General features: G+C 41.0%; 2 protein-coding genes across 8 annotated transcripts in view; one reads left to right on the top strand and one right to left on the bottom strand.

Moving 5' to 3' along the window:
• Nucleotides 1-1,339: 1,339 nt before the first annotated feature.
• On the bottom strand, nucleotides 1,340-8,443 carry LOC111246365 (glutathione S-transferase kappa 1-like). Of its 4 annotated transcripts, none has more exons than XM_086982228.1 (4): nucleotides 8,304-8,443; nucleotides 4,448-4,632; nucleotides 4,033-4,214; nucleotides 1,340-3,390 (listed from the first exon to the last, which is right to left on the bottom strand). In XM_086982228.1, the coding sequence occupies exons 1-4, from the start codon at nucleotides 8,371-8,373 to the stop codon at nucleotides 3,072-3,074; spliced, it is 756 nt and encodes a 251-aa protein (XP_086838354.1). In that variant the 5' UTR covers nucleotides 8,374-8,443; the 3' UTR covers nucleotides 1,340-3,071. The 4 variants fall into 4 exon arrangements, with proteins under 4 accessions (XP_086838354.1, XP_022651582.1, XP_022651584.1 ...); XM_022795847.2 differs by lacking the exon at nucleotides 8,304-8,443 and adding an exon at nucleotides 5,652-5,920; XM_022795849.2 differs by lacking the exon at nucleotides 8,304-8,443 and adding an exon at nucleotides 5,503-5,627.
• Nucleotides 8,444-8,724: 281 nt separating this feature from the next.
• Sap47 (Synapse-associated protein 47kD) overlaps nucleotides 8,725-15,853 on the top strand; it is a 43,715-nt gene continuing 36,586 nt past the window's right edge. For 3 of the 4 annotated variants that reach the window (XR_015322671.1, XR_015322670.1, XM_086982226.1), the window contains exon 1: nucleotides 8,725-9,657. Coding sequence is in view for 1 of the 4 variants with exons in the window: in XM_086982226.1 (XP_086838352.1) it covers nucleotides 9,511-9,657 (147 nt within the window). In the remaining 3 variants the exon portion in view is untranslated. Of the gene's footprint in view, nucleotides 9,658-10,086; nucleotides 10,689-15,853 lie in introns of those variants that run through there. The other variant, XR_015322672.1, reaches the window with a different exon arrangement.

Raw genomic sequence — 15,853 nt, 5'->3', positions numbered from 1 at the left:
ATATTAAGCAATATTATATAATATTATTATACTATTATAAGCAATCCTATACTAAGTCGACAAAGGACCAAGGCCCAACATTGGCACCTTGTTTGATATCGGCGTATTGGCCATCATGTATATATCATCTTTATTTCTGCGCCGCCTGTGTGACATGTCTATTATATGTGAAACGGTACCGCATACAACTTTGCAAGTATCCAACAGACACACACATATATATATCAAAGTGCCGATTAACAGTTTAAAACAGTGGTCTTTACAATCAATATATTTCTGAGTACAAGTAACGAATACTTCCGTCTTTCGCAGTAAAATATCCAATGGAACTTTTGCTTTGATATTACCCTAACGTGTCCGTAAGTTAGATTACTATAGTACACTTCATCTATCACTTTACCCCATAGTCAGAACTCGGGCCGCTTTGGAAAACGTGCATAGGGTCACCCCTTTGCGCATCACGCACTATTTCATAAACTTATTATACGGCTATTATTAGTTACATGTGACGTAAACGCGTGACTAATAACAGCCTGATACAGCAGAACGTGGGACAATTCAGCCGAGTTCAAATCAGCAGTCGATTTTTCGTCGACGCTGGAATGAACGTTTTCTTCTATATTCGGTCGCTTTATAGATTATTTCCATTGTTTTTTTTTGTTGCAATTTGCTCCGACGATAGTACTGAACAAAACAAGAGACATAACTTGTAAACAGATAAAACAAACGATTACTGGTGAGTAAAGTGTAACCTATAAACGATTCCTCAAGCAAATAACAAAGGAAGCATATAACATTAATGATTTTTTGCCAAAATTGGTATCAAACGATGCTGCACGGACTACGCCATTCCGGACCCGACATAATTGGTCATACTTCGACAACCCTTTCGCTCGCTGACGATACTAGGGAAAAAAATTTCTGGGGAACTTTCGATCGTAAAGCACTACCTCTGGAATAGGAGAGATATGCAGGCTTTCATCTTTCGAGTTCTATTACTGTCAAGCCTGAGTAGCCATTGTTGTACAATTTTAGGACATCCTAAGATGAAAATTCGATAGCTCATTCCATAACAATAGGCCGACCATAATTGCAACAGCGTCTTTGTGCATAGAATGGTAGTAAATAAATAATTAATGTCTTGTTATTATTGTACCAATGTTTAGAAGTTGTAAAATCATTGTGCGGCAGTAATTGATTTTGAAGCAAGATAAAAGTAGAAATCTAGGGTTTTCTATTTAGGTTCGGTCCAGTTTTCGATTCTTGTCGACCTCGGTAATACACTTTTATACTACAAAAGTATGGGTATAGAAAAGTAAATGCATAAAGTACACAAAAGTAGGCCTAGAAATATTTATTTCGAACCCTACTTTTGTCGTTGAACGTCGCTTTACAGCGTGGCCCCCGCAATACGGGTACATATACGAAGATGCGACCACTGCGCAGATAGTATTTTTTTTGAGATTCGAGTTACAAAGCTAAGCCTTTTTGCGCTCTTATTCGTCACGCTCCATCACACATTGAACATGATTTGTGTGAACTTTTCAATAATTTTTGAGTACGTTTTATTGTCCATTACCAGTGAATAACTCAACGTGGACATTTTTGCGTTGTTTTTCGTACCTACAGACTCCGCACGATACGAGGATTTGAAGATTCTTTTTTAATATAATGTCTGAGTTCTATGAGGCTGACGATAAGTGAGGTATCACACTACGGACCACAACATTACTGTATGAGCTACTTGGTTCTATAGCTAACTGTTGGTGCTGTTAAAGTAGTTATTTGAATACAAAAAGAAACAAAATACGTGACACGAAATTTCTATCTAATTGGTCAATAAATAAAACTCTTATGATTTTGTAATTTTGATGCTTTACTTACAATTGATAAATGAATTGAGAGAGTATCGCATCATTCCAAAAGGCAAAGGCTTCCGCTTCCGGCCCGGCATTTATACATTCTATATATCGTGTACGATCAGATAACAAAGTTAATTAATCTTGCCAAAAAAAAAATATATATATATATATATATATACAAAAATATAAAATGCTAAGAAAAATCATAATAATACATCAACCTAAAAATAGCAAAACGCAAAAAAAATGAGTAGTTGTCTAAACGAATATTCACTTATCTATTGAGTAATTTTCCCACAATAGAACAGAAATTTTTTACTTTAAAATGCCACCTTTTACTTGCGCCATCCAGATTGATCAGTTACTTGGACCATGAAAGGCTGATGTTTTGTTGAAAACTTTAATAGGGATCAGTATTTTTCTGGCTGTTTCCTCTCTACAAAGTGAAACGGCGACTTCTAAATCATTTAAACATCTAGCAATGACATGCACCTACCTTCTATACTTTAACTGCAATTTTTAATATTGTTATCTATACGCAGCACAAATAAGAACTACACTGCGATTTTGGTATGGATAATATGTGAAAGATATTTATACATATTCACAATCACGAGTTTCCTCGGACTTAGCCAAACCTCTCAAGGGAATTTTTCTACATTAAATCTGTTATTTTTCACAAGTAGAATGGCTTACATTATCATTAAAATTAGCAATTTTCCAGAAACTTTATGTACGAATGATATAACTAGCGACCGATCAGAAATATCCATGTCTGGAAGACGCAGAAATAATAACAATGCTTTTCTTTAATTATTTAGAACTGTGAGTACCTTGCAACAATATATATTGAAAGTTTATCCTTTACAGTTTTCCGCCAAACGATCAAGTTTTATTTCTATTATAAAACTTGATCGTTTTGTCAAATAAAATACACAAAACTTAGAGAAATATGGTACGAGTAAGCCCCATACGTAAGAAGTATCTTAGAACCCTCAGAATTGTCCGTGTTTTGATTCATGTGGTTGAAATCACATGAATCATGACTTGGAGAAATTATTAACAAGAAATGTGTGACACATTACTCAACAGATAATAATCAATATGGCTATGCTATAGCATACGCTTTATCGTGTAACATCACTCACTACAAAATGTATAGCAACTAAATACTTTAAGGCACTTCAAACAAGAAGACTGCACAGTTTGCTAAAGCTTGTTGTTTTCGGGAAAAGGTCCATTCCAGGGTTTGCCAGCTTCATAGGCCAAGAGATGCAGACGGTCCTGACCAAAAAACATCTCTTTTTTCCCGTTAATATGGGCTACCATGGTTGGTGCCCCAAACGCGCCATTTTCAAGCGCTTCCTCGGTATGTTTTTTCAAGATTCCTTTAATCTCTCCAGATTTCATTGAATCGAGACATTTTTTAATGACATCTTCAGGGACGCCGGCGGTGTGCGCCACTTCTGGAATACACTCCAGTGACATAATCTCTTTCTGTTCACCAAACAGTCGCTGATAGAACGCCCTGAAACGACCACCAGTAAACACATTTCATTATGAGCTGTAGATGACGTTCAAGTTGTATGGGAAAAGGACGTCTTAAAAGAGTATAAAGCCTGTAAGGTAGGTTTCTATTAGATGGACGCTATATATATATATATATATATATATACATAAGGGATCGTTTTAAAAGCGAACATGCAGCAATACTGCAGCTGAGAGTTTCTACATGAAATGCACTGTTATACTGATATAGGGTCAATTGTACAAAGTACCTCTAAAAATACTTGAATGCTTCGGGATGACAAGTAACAAACGAATTTCATAATGAGCTGGCCGTTTAAATGCATGCTTATAATGGAAAATGTAATAATAAATTCAATTTTAACAAACGTCGAAAGAATAATTATAATGTCCTTCACTCAGAAATTATTATGTCAAAGCGTTTCCGAAAAAATTTTAAATAAATTTTCGAAACACCATGAATCCCAGATCTCTAAGTTGACTGAGCATCCTGCTTCCAAATATATGTGTCTATCTTAGCCTGCCAGCCTACTTTGCCAGATGAATGACGTTGCAAAAACCAAAACAAATAACTAAAGCACCAACAGACACAGTCACATCGTAGTATCAAGTCGTATATGAAAAAAGCACGAAACTAAGTTACCTGGTGACTGGTTCTACAAATTTTGGCTCCTCAACCTGCACAGCGCAAAGAAACCTTTGAGCGTTGACTGTCGAACTTGATACAATCCACTCCATGAACTCCTGCGGTATTTTTAAAGGCACCTGGTAGTACCTGGAAAGGCGCGACAAATCCTTCATCATGTACAGGCCCCGATTAGGTACCTAGAAGCAACGATCATTTAAGGCGGCCTACATATTAGGGTCGTTTTTATTCCAAGACTTGTGTCGTTTTCAATCTTCCCTCGCAACATTCTCCGAAGCGGGCCACATGCAAGTAAAAATACGAAGTTTGCAATGCCCAATTATTTCTTTGATATTACTTTATTTTTGAAAATAATATAAGGTAGTAATTACGAAATATTTATAAATAGTCTCTTTTGCTTTTTATTGATTACCATAGCAGGCGGCATATTTCCAGTTTCGCGCATAATACCGCCGAGAAAGAATGGCTTGAGAGCCAGTTCCATATTCCACAATCGACGGTATCGACAAAGAGCCTCGAAACATAAATACGAAAACGGTGATATCACGTCATAATAAAGCTCCACCAGAAGGCGTTTGGATGTCATTGTTATTTGCTCTGAAAAGGGTATAGAAGCAGGAAACATCTTAATAACAAGAATTAAAAAAATTGTTTATACGCAAGGATTATGAGTGTAAATCGACTCGGCAAGGATAAACCGCGTAAAAAGAATACCTCATATTCCTAGCGTATTCCAGTGCAAATATTTTACAGCCTGTCACAATCGACTAATTCGATTGCTTTCATATTGTCCTATTGATGCCTTATTGCAGGGTGTCCTTTATTGGCAACGCCAATAACGCGTCCATTATTTTATGACTCGAGACTTGCATCTTTTACATATGCCGTCGGGCGTCGATTAAGACCGCTGGCCATTGCTAGCACGAAACGACAATTTTTAAGTTATTCAATTGGGCTGAGCTTGTAAAATTTAGCTGTAAGCTAAACACCGTAATTGTCAGTGAGAAGTCTAGTAAACAAAAACAATAATCACCTTATTTATATCACTTATAATAAGCCATATTAAAAGTATTTTCCAATAGTTCGGGTTGTACCTTTATTACACCTAAACTACCTAAGATACCTAAATTAACAGCGGATCTTCAGATATATCGACTGAACTGGTCTTGTTAACTATCTAGACAGCCTACCAACGTTTATATTTAGTGCAAGAGTAACTCTTTTCTCGAGTCCTATGAAGTTTACCTTTTAATTGAGTCTATGTTTTGTCCGTACTTCACTTTACAACTCTTCGTACAGAGTAGCTACAATGCGATCTGCATTAGCATCAAGCACCACCGTTCTAACGACATTTTTTCAATGTACTAAACTCAATAGACAAAACGACATTCAGCTTCCACAATACGTCACAAACATACAAATAAACCAAGTTGTTCTCAGCTCATAACTTTACCAAGTAACACTGACCAGCCTTTTTTGTTGCGAACGTTTCTTCCACCTAAGCAACAATGTTCAGTTAAATACTCTTTCTGTTGTGTCGTGGCGTTTGTTATAATTGTGTCCCTCAAGGTGATAAGCACATTTAAAATTACCTGCCATTCCGTATTCTTACTCACCTGCGCGTTTTGTTTGCGATTAGATAGGGACAACCTGTTTGCTTGTTAAGGTTACCGTTCGTCAAGCAGTGATGTCTATATGCTTTTCGCGTTTAACATCCGATAAGGACGTTAACCATTGTTTCAAACTGACCGGTTCTTTCCAGCACGAAACGATATATGCCTATGTTTGGTTTCAAGCCTGTTACGACCTGTGGTGCCTGCTATGTCACGGTGACGTTGCTAAGAGCGAACGCTCACTCGAAGATCATCACAGTCATATGTAAAGGCGCGGTTTGAAATTTGGCGCTATTGGTGCTACGCGAGCAGACTACTGCAGCCCAGCCAGCAAGCGTCGTGCGATGGTCACCCCGCTGTAAGCCTGTCTACCCACTTACCATGCTGCCATCTTCTGAGCGACCTGTTCTCTCGGTTCGGTCTGAGTTTGGGATTGTTACAGGTTCAACAGGCAGCAACTTGTCCAGTTCTCGCTACTTTTGTTTTGCCCGCTACTCACAGCAGGTCGAGTTGAGGGAGAGGGTGCCGCATCGGTCGGCTGTTAACACCGGTGAGCCGTTAACCGGATCACTGGAGGACCGCTGGGCGAGGGTTCTGCGCAGGGGAACCACCAATGAGCGTTGAGCTCAGAGTAGCGAGGCAAGCCCATGAGTAGCAGAAGGATCACAAAGCTCTCGTAACCATTGCTTCCGCGCTGCGCGCTGTGTAATGGGCAATCTAATTGCCTGCTTAAGCAATTCTCGTAGCAGTTCTTTATATAAATCTATCTTCAGTGTTGTACTCCGTATAAAGTAGATCTCCTGTTGGTACTCTACGTTGTTCATCAATCTATTTACGTACTGCTAACTGCTAGCAAGCAGCGATAGCAAAACTGCGTAGGTCCTTACGAGAGAGCAACAGCAGAAAACAGTATTGAAACGCTATCCGAATTCAGTTGATCAGTAGCGTGATCAGAGTGGAAAAGCAACATTCGTGTTTCCGGAAGCCGCCGTATTAATAGCAAGAATCAGCCCGGCAGCAACAGCACCTGACAGCTGCCGGAGAGAAACCCAGCAACGGAGGTCACAGCCTAGAGCCGAGATCCGCAGGCCGTTATTACAGGTGTTTCAATTGCCGTAGTCGCTTCTGTTTAAAGCGGAAGAACCACAGTGAAAGTGGTTGATGCATTTTCCGATTTGCCGAGAACAGACGAGACTATACGTTCCTTCTTGCGTTGCGCCAATAATCGTTTTGGTTAGCCTTCTATCCAATTGTACTGCTATAGTCGAATCTCTCTACTCTCACTTGCCTAAATTACACAAGCTAACAGAAGCAATTAGGCGCTAAATCAGTAGCTTTATTGTACTACTATAGCTGCTATATAAGCCTGCAGGCTCTGTTAGTTTATGGGGCAAAAGATATTCCCGAACGACGTATGAGCTTCAGGAGGCAGATTACCGTAATCAGAAAAGAGCTTCGAAGGAAAGCGAAAAAAAGAGTTCTAGTCACTCGTTCGTAGCACATAGGCAGCCAGCGTAGATACATAAAATAGTGGCGCTACCTGTTTTGAAGAGAAACGCAGCAGCAAAAAAATAGGACGTAAAGAAATACCAGGCGTCACGCTAGCCAATTATTTAAAGGCGAGCAATCACAGCAGCAGTAGCAACTGTATCACAATTCGTTGTGGACGGCTTTATGCACGTTTTTATCTAGGCACGTTAGCGCAATGTCAGGACCAGCAAGTTAACCACACATCTGCTATAGCACGACCTACCAAAATTATCTATAGCAAAAGGAGAAAAAGTCTAAAGTGAGTGTAGTCTGTAGTTTTTCCTTTTGACAAACGCTAGCCGGACAGAATACACGCAGCCACTTAAACAAGTATTGGCACTCACGGCAATAGCGGAAACCTTGTAGTAAGGGATGAAGCACCCTGACACAGTGCCTAGCTAATTCGTTCTAAAAGAGAAATTGTGCGCTGACTGAACTTCGATCAGTTCTCAGTGTCTCCAGGTAATGAAAACAAAGAATGAACTTATCTCGTGATAGCTGGGTATTTCAGTTCACTAGTGGAATCTAAACGCTACTTCTTATTTCCATAGCTACCTAATCTTCGGTGACGACTCGACGACATCGACTTTTTGGCAACTTAGCGATACTCTACGACATATTCTAACGACAGCAGCAATCAATGCGAACTGCATAATAGTAAACTGCGCCAAGCTTTTTCTGCTACTACAGCTACTGCTACACTGGAAAAGACGCTATTTTCCGCCGTGATAGACCTACAAGACTACTTTCAGTTATTTCTAACTTTGTTCCTTGCAGAATGAAAGCCTCGATCTAACTTCTATCAACCCCATCCATCTAGCAGAAAAAACATAAGCCGCTGCCACCCGCTGGGCCTTTTCAATCGCGCAAGCTGCTCCACGTCGGAATTCCCTGTATGCAGTCCATTGGACAGGGTTGAACAGCCGAGCAAGTTGTACTGTATCTGATCTAGGGCTTTATAGCCTAGATAAATGGGGCAAGCCTGGCCCTTATGTTGAATCGAATCTTTGCGTTTTCCCGCCTGAAAAATAGCTCTAGCGAAACTGTTGTCCACACAAAGTGAGTGCTGTCGCTGTTGTAGAACTACAAATCTACATTACTGAAGTATAAGTTTGCGACCCATACCGTCTATTGTTGGCAACGGCAAAAAAAACCTGCGAGAACAGCTCGCGCAACGATTGCATGCAGTCTTCATCGGATGATCTACGTTGGCGCCACGTCTCTTCGCGCATCGGTTGCCAGTTCATGGTTCTACAAGTACGGAGTTATGCTATAAGCTAAGGGCAGGTGTTGGTCCGAGACTGGGTCTAGTGGATCTTGAATTCATCACAAAGCTACCTATTCGAAAAAAACACACAGCTACCTAAACATCTGCGCGAATAGCTGAACTCTCTCCGCGCTAGTGAAACAAAATGACAGTCAGCTGTAGCTCCGCTATCGAATCGGGTTGTCGTGTTTAGGACATTTTCCCCAGCGACCTAATCGTGCTAATCCTTATCAATATGCTGCTTCTTATTCCGTTACGCTGAGTTGGCTTGCAAACGCTCCCTGTTCTTTGAGCCACACTAGCGGCGATCCGCAATCGCGACAGTCATCAGCTGACTTACGATAACAGCTAGTTTTAGCTAGTTTAGCTAGCTACCGACAGCGGGTAACTGACCAAGTAGACGTCGCCGACGTCAGTGATTGAACTCACGTTTTGTTTGCCGTAGCAGACGGCAGCTGCAGCGGCAGCAACAACAAAAACAGCAACAATTGTTCCCCGTACAGTCGTAGCGCCAGCTGAGCGATTGACGACGACAGCAGGCCTAAATACTGCCATAAGTTTGGATCAGCCCGGTAAACGTAACAGCTAGCTCAGGAACAAGTGTCAGTCAATTAATGATAACAACACTGGTAACAATAATCACCAGGACGTCAGTACTGAGCATAGCGAAGCGTCTGAACATAACATGCGTTCGCCTTGGACGAAATGACTCCAGTCTCGGCGGAAACTGAAAGCGAGAGTGTTTGAAAAAAACCCACTACCACTCCCTAAAACGAATTTAAGGGTTGCTTGATCAGTCCGAGTCGTTGTTGTCAATTCAGCGTAGCATTAAGGCATTCAAAGTCCGTGAAGATTGTGGTGCCGCTTAGTAGATCAGTGAAAAAAAACAACAAAAACAAGCGTCCCATTAATAAATCGACCAGTTTCGAACGATCATCTATCGCCAAGCACAGCAGTAACTCCTCCATATTTCTAGGGAGGGAACAGGTACTATCCTGCCACACCGTAGTACAGGTCTAGTGCAATTCAGTGCTAAAACAGCAGCAGCAGCTGTTAAAGGACAAAATGGATTTTATTTCGAACGTGTGGAACAAGGCCGCCTCCGCCATCGTCCCCGAAAATGGCAATTCGAAAGAGTCAAAAGCCGCGGCAAATGCCCAGGAAGCAACAGGAGCCGCCCAGCATGAAAACAACGCCATCAGTGAAGCCAATGTAAGTTTGTCTCATAGTTGCATATTATAGAACTTACGAAAGGGTAAAGTACCAGCACAACAGGGCAAAAGACACGGTGAACTATGATAGCATCAAGTTTAGGCGTGCTGCAAAAAGCTGGGTCAAGATGGGCCATAAAAGCGCTAGTGCTGTCATAGTCAGCGATCGTTAGTGTAGGAAAATATTACGATAAATCTTGTAGACTACATTTGTACAAAGAAATAATGGCGTTTTATTTCTCCAAGAGTAGTGAACGGGCAGTTGTTGACAGTTACGTTGGGGCCAAGGGGTGCCGTTAGCGTGAAGTAGAGGGCGGGCAGAGACAAAAAACTTACAATCCATGGCCCATTTCGGATGTGTGTTGAACGACGGATGATTTGGAACTGCGCAAAAAGTGCAATATACTAATTTGGTGGGGCACGGTTACTTGAGTAGTCCGAAGTAGTCCCGTGTACTTGAAAAAAACCCCAGAGTTTCACTTTTGAAGGATTCGCTAATGTGGCCTAGTAATATGAGTAGCAATAATGGGTGGAGGGCGTGGGATGTGGAGTAATAATAAACACACAGGTGCAAAGAAATAGAAAAACACTCGATATGAAGGCTGGTGCTGGCATCCGCCATGTATATCCCACCTCTGCCTATGATACGATGGTCAATGACAATTGTGATCAACGTAAATTACATCGTACGCGTCGTGTATGTGGCGTAGTGACTAGTGTTGGCAGTATAGCGTTACGATGAAATAAGGCCAAGCCGAATCAGATCGAGTGAAGCTGGACTAGTTACAGCCGAACCAATTGTCACCGCGTGTTTATTGTCTTAATTTGTGTATTGTGATTAAATTCGTGGCTCAACTCAGAGCACCTCTGTGTTGTGCCGTCGAAAAGGCGATGTAGGGGGTCGGTGGGGCGCGACGCCGACCCAACAGACGACAACGCACACTTGTTGTCATGCCTCTATTGACACAGTGGCCGTTGTTGCAACAGTTTTGGTGGTGTTGTTCTCGAGTGAATGTGTTTCCGTCGGAGCATGTAAGCATTTCGACGAAATATGTCGATGTAAATGGATAAACATTTATCGTATTACGACTGCATGACGAGGGTCTACAAGTACGGCGCGGAACCTGTCATTTATCCATGGTGATGGCGCGAATGTCGAACTGTAATGCTTTTAGTAGTACAACACTGGACGCGGTTTCTTAACAAGGCCAGAGTCATACCATATAAAATTATGACTGATTAGTGTGTTTTCGTTCCGTCGAAATAAATTCCTAACAGATAACGGGTACAGGCGTCTTTTTCTGGATTAAAGAGCCGTGCGAATCTGCGTGTCCAAATTTAAATTAAATTATAATAAGTAATAATAAAAATGTCGTTACATTTTGTGAATTATTGAAGGCTGCGCCTGTTCGGGGTGTCTCTTTTACTTTCTAACGGCCAGAACGTGATCTGTTTATTACCTATGCTGTAACGTGTATCGAAGCCTCTTCGCCAATAAAATGTGTCCTTCTATCTAAAGGCATACACATCTCATTCGTACGCGCAAGTTTACATCATGCTTTGTTGCAGTTCCCCGCAATGTTTCTATCCGAGTTAAACTTAAGCAGGGGCACTACCATCATCATCATTAACAGCATTACATCCGCTAAAAAAGAGGCTAAGTCAAATTTCGGTCGTAGTGGTAGCCCATGGCAGACATTCGGTGTGGAGATTTCTCCCGCTGCCGCCGCTGCTGTTGTTAACATTAGCCACAGCTTTTGCTGGCGTCATCGCGACTATTTAGCTATTTCGCTCGCCCACTGCCGCTAACATTTGAAAGCTAAATTGTGTGTCAGCTGGAATCGGCAACGCGTGCAGTTTGCCAAGAACCTCTGCCTCTCTGCGTGCGCCGTTACTGCTAGAGGTAAAGGAAGTTGCGGAAATCCTCAACATTCTGACAAAAGAATTAGCTTCAACTACCGAGGGACGTACGTCTGGATGAACAGAAGCTTTGGTTGCGGCTAGAGAGCAGAATGCTAGTTTCCGAGAACTAAAAAAGGGGAGGAATGGTGGTGGTTAAGGGACAAAGTCGAAAGTAGAAAACATGGTATCTTTGATACGATGTTAGGGTGGGAAGAGCATAAAAATGTTCAGTTGCTGATTTATTTCCAATCCTTAATTATTATCTTCGGCATGTACTGCTGCACAGCCGCCAGAGTCCGGAACCGCCGTACCGCTCAAGACGGGCTGATGGCTTGAAACGTCCATCTGAAATATTTGGGTCAAGTAGCGCAGCGAATAGGTGGCAAAATACAGCTTTATTATTGCTTACATAAGCAATGCCTAGGTTTCGAGATGCCTTCGTCGTTTCCATCACGGGTGTGACGAAAACAAACTAGTATACTACTAAACTGTATGTCGCATATAGCTTACAATCATACACAAAAGAAAGGTGGTAATCACATTTAGATAAACGCCAAAGACTTGTCACGGTAAAACGCTTGGAGGAGAATTGGATACGTCAGAAGAGTTTATTAGACCTCTGATATATCACTATATTTATGTGCATTTAGAACAGCGACTGTTGCTACCTGGTTTCGTTAACCAGAGTTCGCTGTTCTCCTCTGGAGTTTCTTACGAAAGCCTCGCTTGCCAAATTGGATCAGCACATCAGTATCTGGCAGACTGTCGTTTAAGCGGATCAAATCGAACGACACAACGATAACCTTTTGTTGCAAAGCATAGAAGCTCTACGTTTATGACCGACAGTACGACACCTTAATATGTCGAACGTAATAATTGAAGGCATAGGTACTCCTGGGCCAAAACCTTTATGGGAATCGGATTTAAAATTGGTTGGAATGCGGGTAGACTGTTACTGCGACTTCGGGATTTGTGCGGGACTTTCAATTACGTGGGGCATATTCGAAAGGTTTGGAAACCACAATGAGGAAGGATTGAAATCCTTCCTCATTGAGATTAGTATTCTGATAGTCGCCTGTTGGAAAGGTAGCTACGATTTCCAATGTAACCGTAAATACAAACTGCCACTCACCTGGCTTATGGTGACCCTATCAGGAAGCATAATTTGAAGTATATGCTAGCCAGTAGTCGAAGTGGCAAGCTGCCGTGCAATTGAAAACTCATATTCCTTATACTAGTATATTTGCGAGTGTTATTGGGCCGGCATGTCCTGTATAATTAAATACTAAAAGCCAGAACGTGCAAGTTACAGATGAACTTGCACATTCTGACTATATCACAATTTGTTTGAAACTGGATGTCTTGCACGATATTACCGGATTTACAGAAGGGAGTAGTATTTGTTGTGGTGCCGAGCGACCGTTCGCGTTCTACCGTACGACGACGTACTCAGAAGATGAATTTAAAAGAATAATTTATATGTTGGATTGCGTGAGCTATTAGGATAAGAATTTACGACGAGTTCCCCTCAACGAAATCCATGAAGGAAAGCGAGTTCTTGCATATGGCTAGGAGCTTATAACGGTTGGAGGCAAATAACTTCAGTATTGGAACATAGCTTTAGGTGGTGTTCCGCAACGGTCGTACGACAAAACGCATCATACTTCAGATTGATTATAATAAGGTATTATTTTTAGAACGCAGTTCTGGACATGATCATTTATGATGTTGACGATGCTCAGCTAGCGTCATAATCAGTTATGGAAAACAGTCGGAATCAAACTGCAAGCCATAATGGCGAGTTTCGACCGTCAGCCTTTTGCATGGTATACTGCCACGTAGCCATCTGATGAACGCTTATTTGTGATAATTCCGTTTTCGATATAGAACCGAACATCGGGATATTACCGATTGCAGATTTCTCCATTTTAATTATATTGGTTTCCATTGCCATCAATTGTTGCGGCGAGCAAAAGACTGCGAAGCCCATAAGGGTGTGTTTCGTAAGCAAGGTTAAACACAGCTTTGCAACGTAAGTATTTTAAGGTTTTTAATTGAGGTCTGTTGTTGCTCGAATGGAAACGCAGGAGAGACCTGCGCTTTCATCAAAGCCTCTTGCGCGATTTTATCGTAATAACTAATGTATCGTTTTTTTTTTGTATATGTACATAAACTGATTTATTGACTCATGTGAGAATATCATAAATTTCACTATAGATTAAGACCGTTTGTCCTGCAGCATCGTGAGGAAACGGGACGGACTACCTGGCGGGTGGACATATATTAGTAATATTATCGCCAGTAACTGAAAGAGAGCATCTAGTAGTGTCATTTAGACATATTTAACTTCAGTGTCTGTCCTGAGTGGACATCTTAAAATGAACGTGCAGTTATATTTAGCCAGTTTCAATTACACTCGAATGTAATGTTCTAAAAGCAATGTCCTGTTTGCAGTTATATTTAGCCAGTTTCAATTACACTCGAATGTAATGTTCTAAAAGCGATGTCCTGTTTGAATTGGGATCCTAACAAAAATGGCGAATCGACCCGAAAACATTTTTCCTTGCAAACTTTTTTTTCGTGTACATTTTTATCGCCGTTTTTTTTGCGCAGGGAAAATCCTAGCGGATTATCATAGCAAACGCCAGGACTAAATAACTTAGTTTACTTGCTTAATGTTCACCTACAAAAAGTAGCGGAAGAACAAAAACTTAAACGTTAAAACCTGCAACTGTCGGACAGGTTTTTAACTGCATTATTTCCAATCATCCTTGTTGGGCTTAGAATCGATCGGCTCTGGAACAATTCGTGTTTCATTATATTCGTAGGTTGCTTAGACCCAAGCGGTCTCAGTGAAATAAATTATGTTCAATGTTTAAGAATATCAGTGTATAGAAAAAAAAAAAGGGTCAACTACATCTAGCTGTCATACTAATAATTATCTAAAGTTGTTCGCAACCGCGGAGGTCCATCATATGAGTCTCTCATACCGTGTATCGTCTAGTTAACCTGTCATCCCTAACTCGAGATCTGTATGTCCCACCACTGTATTCGGTAAACGATCCTAGCAGATGTCTTCGGGATTTGAAAGTACAGAATATGTTGTCGCTTGCTTTGGATCTTGTGATTGGCCTGAGTGCGATTTTTTTACCCGGTTTGTCATGTTTATTTAGAGATATATTTGATTTGTCCTACATGTGTCCAAGGCACTTCGGATTCAACCAAGGAATTCGGTGCCTTTCAAGCAATCGAGTTCACTCATCTTCGTTTCAATGCTGTCCTAAGCAAAGCTGTGGCCTACTATTGCAGCTTATTTGGTTTCGACTTTAATTGCGTCAGTGAGAAGGAGTCTAACGATCGCACTCTCTGCAGGTAGCATTCATAATACAGATAAGACTGCTGCATAAAAGCAGGAAAAATCTTAAACCATTCAATAAGTTGTTGCTACTGTTATTACATAGCGCCTAGTCGCATAAAGTATAAATTCTATAATTAGTTCGAAGAGTATGGCTAACGAGAGGCAACTTTTGGGATGGCTGTTGCTTGATGAGACTAGCATTAATACGACCATGAGTACAACATCTACTGTCCCTGCGAGAACCATCTCGAAAACAGACACACGGTTTGTATCCTCTCGCGTAACCGCTGTTGAGGATAAATTTATTTATATTATTGAAACTTTTCGTCCTTAACCGAAGGAAGAGTAACCCCTTACCTTTTACACGATATGAACGCTCGACAGAAGTAGCATTATATATATATATATATATATGGCCCTTAGAAGTTCGTGCAATTAACTAAAAATAAAATAAACGATGACGTTCCTAGACTATAATTTTCGATAGATGCGTACAGCAGCAACATGATCAAATGAAAAGAGAACGCTTCCTGTACTAATGAGTCAGTATCCATATGCATCTCACCCAAAATGTAAAATGGCCCGTGAATTCAATTATATGAAGAAGAGTTGATGTGATAATGTTGCCTGATTTACTTATTAAGAGCTTGAATTATGCGTGAACCCTGTCTGCTGTGTTTTACGATTCATGACGTGTTGTCGTATCTTGTCACGGGCATACAGCGTGCCGGCTCAAGATTGTGATAGATCATGATGATTTTGACTACAAAATTTTAAGGGCGATGGCTCGTCCAAGGATCTTCTAATGGAAAGACAACTCTAACATGCTTTGCCCGGCTGTATTTATCGTCCACCATCGCGTCCTTAGTTGGTCCAGTCATTTTAACTCTGTCAAAGACAGCTCGCTTTTTCGAGAGGAATAGGTACTACGATAGCG

The sequence above is a fragment of the Varroa destructor genome, unplaced genomic scaffold, assembly GCF_002443255.2.
Source record: "Varroa destructor unplaced genomic scaffold, Vdes_3.0 BEIS01000003.1, whole genome shotgun sequence".
Classification (NCBI taxonomy): Eukaryota; Metazoa; Arthropoda; class Arachnida; order Mesostigmata; family Varroidae; genus Varroa; species Varroa destructor.
The sequence above is the reverse complement of the archived record's forward strand: the minus strand, read 5'-3'. Positions and strand labels throughout refer to the sequence as shown.

Bases quoted from the DNA above. Each gene is read 5' to 3' on its own strand.
- LOC111246365 (XM_086982228.1), bottom strand. From the start codon at position 8,373: ATGAAGACTGCATGCAATCGTTGCGCGAGCTGTTCTCGCAGGTTTTTT. The intron at 4,215-4,447 runs GTAATCAATAAA...CGTTGCTTCTAG, and splicing joins GAAATATGCCGCCTGCTATG to GTACCTAATCGGGGCCTGTA. The intron at 3,391-4,032 runs GTAACTTAGTTT...TGGTCGTTTCAG, and splicing joins TTTGTAGAACCAGTCACCAG to GGCGTTCTATCAGCGACTGT.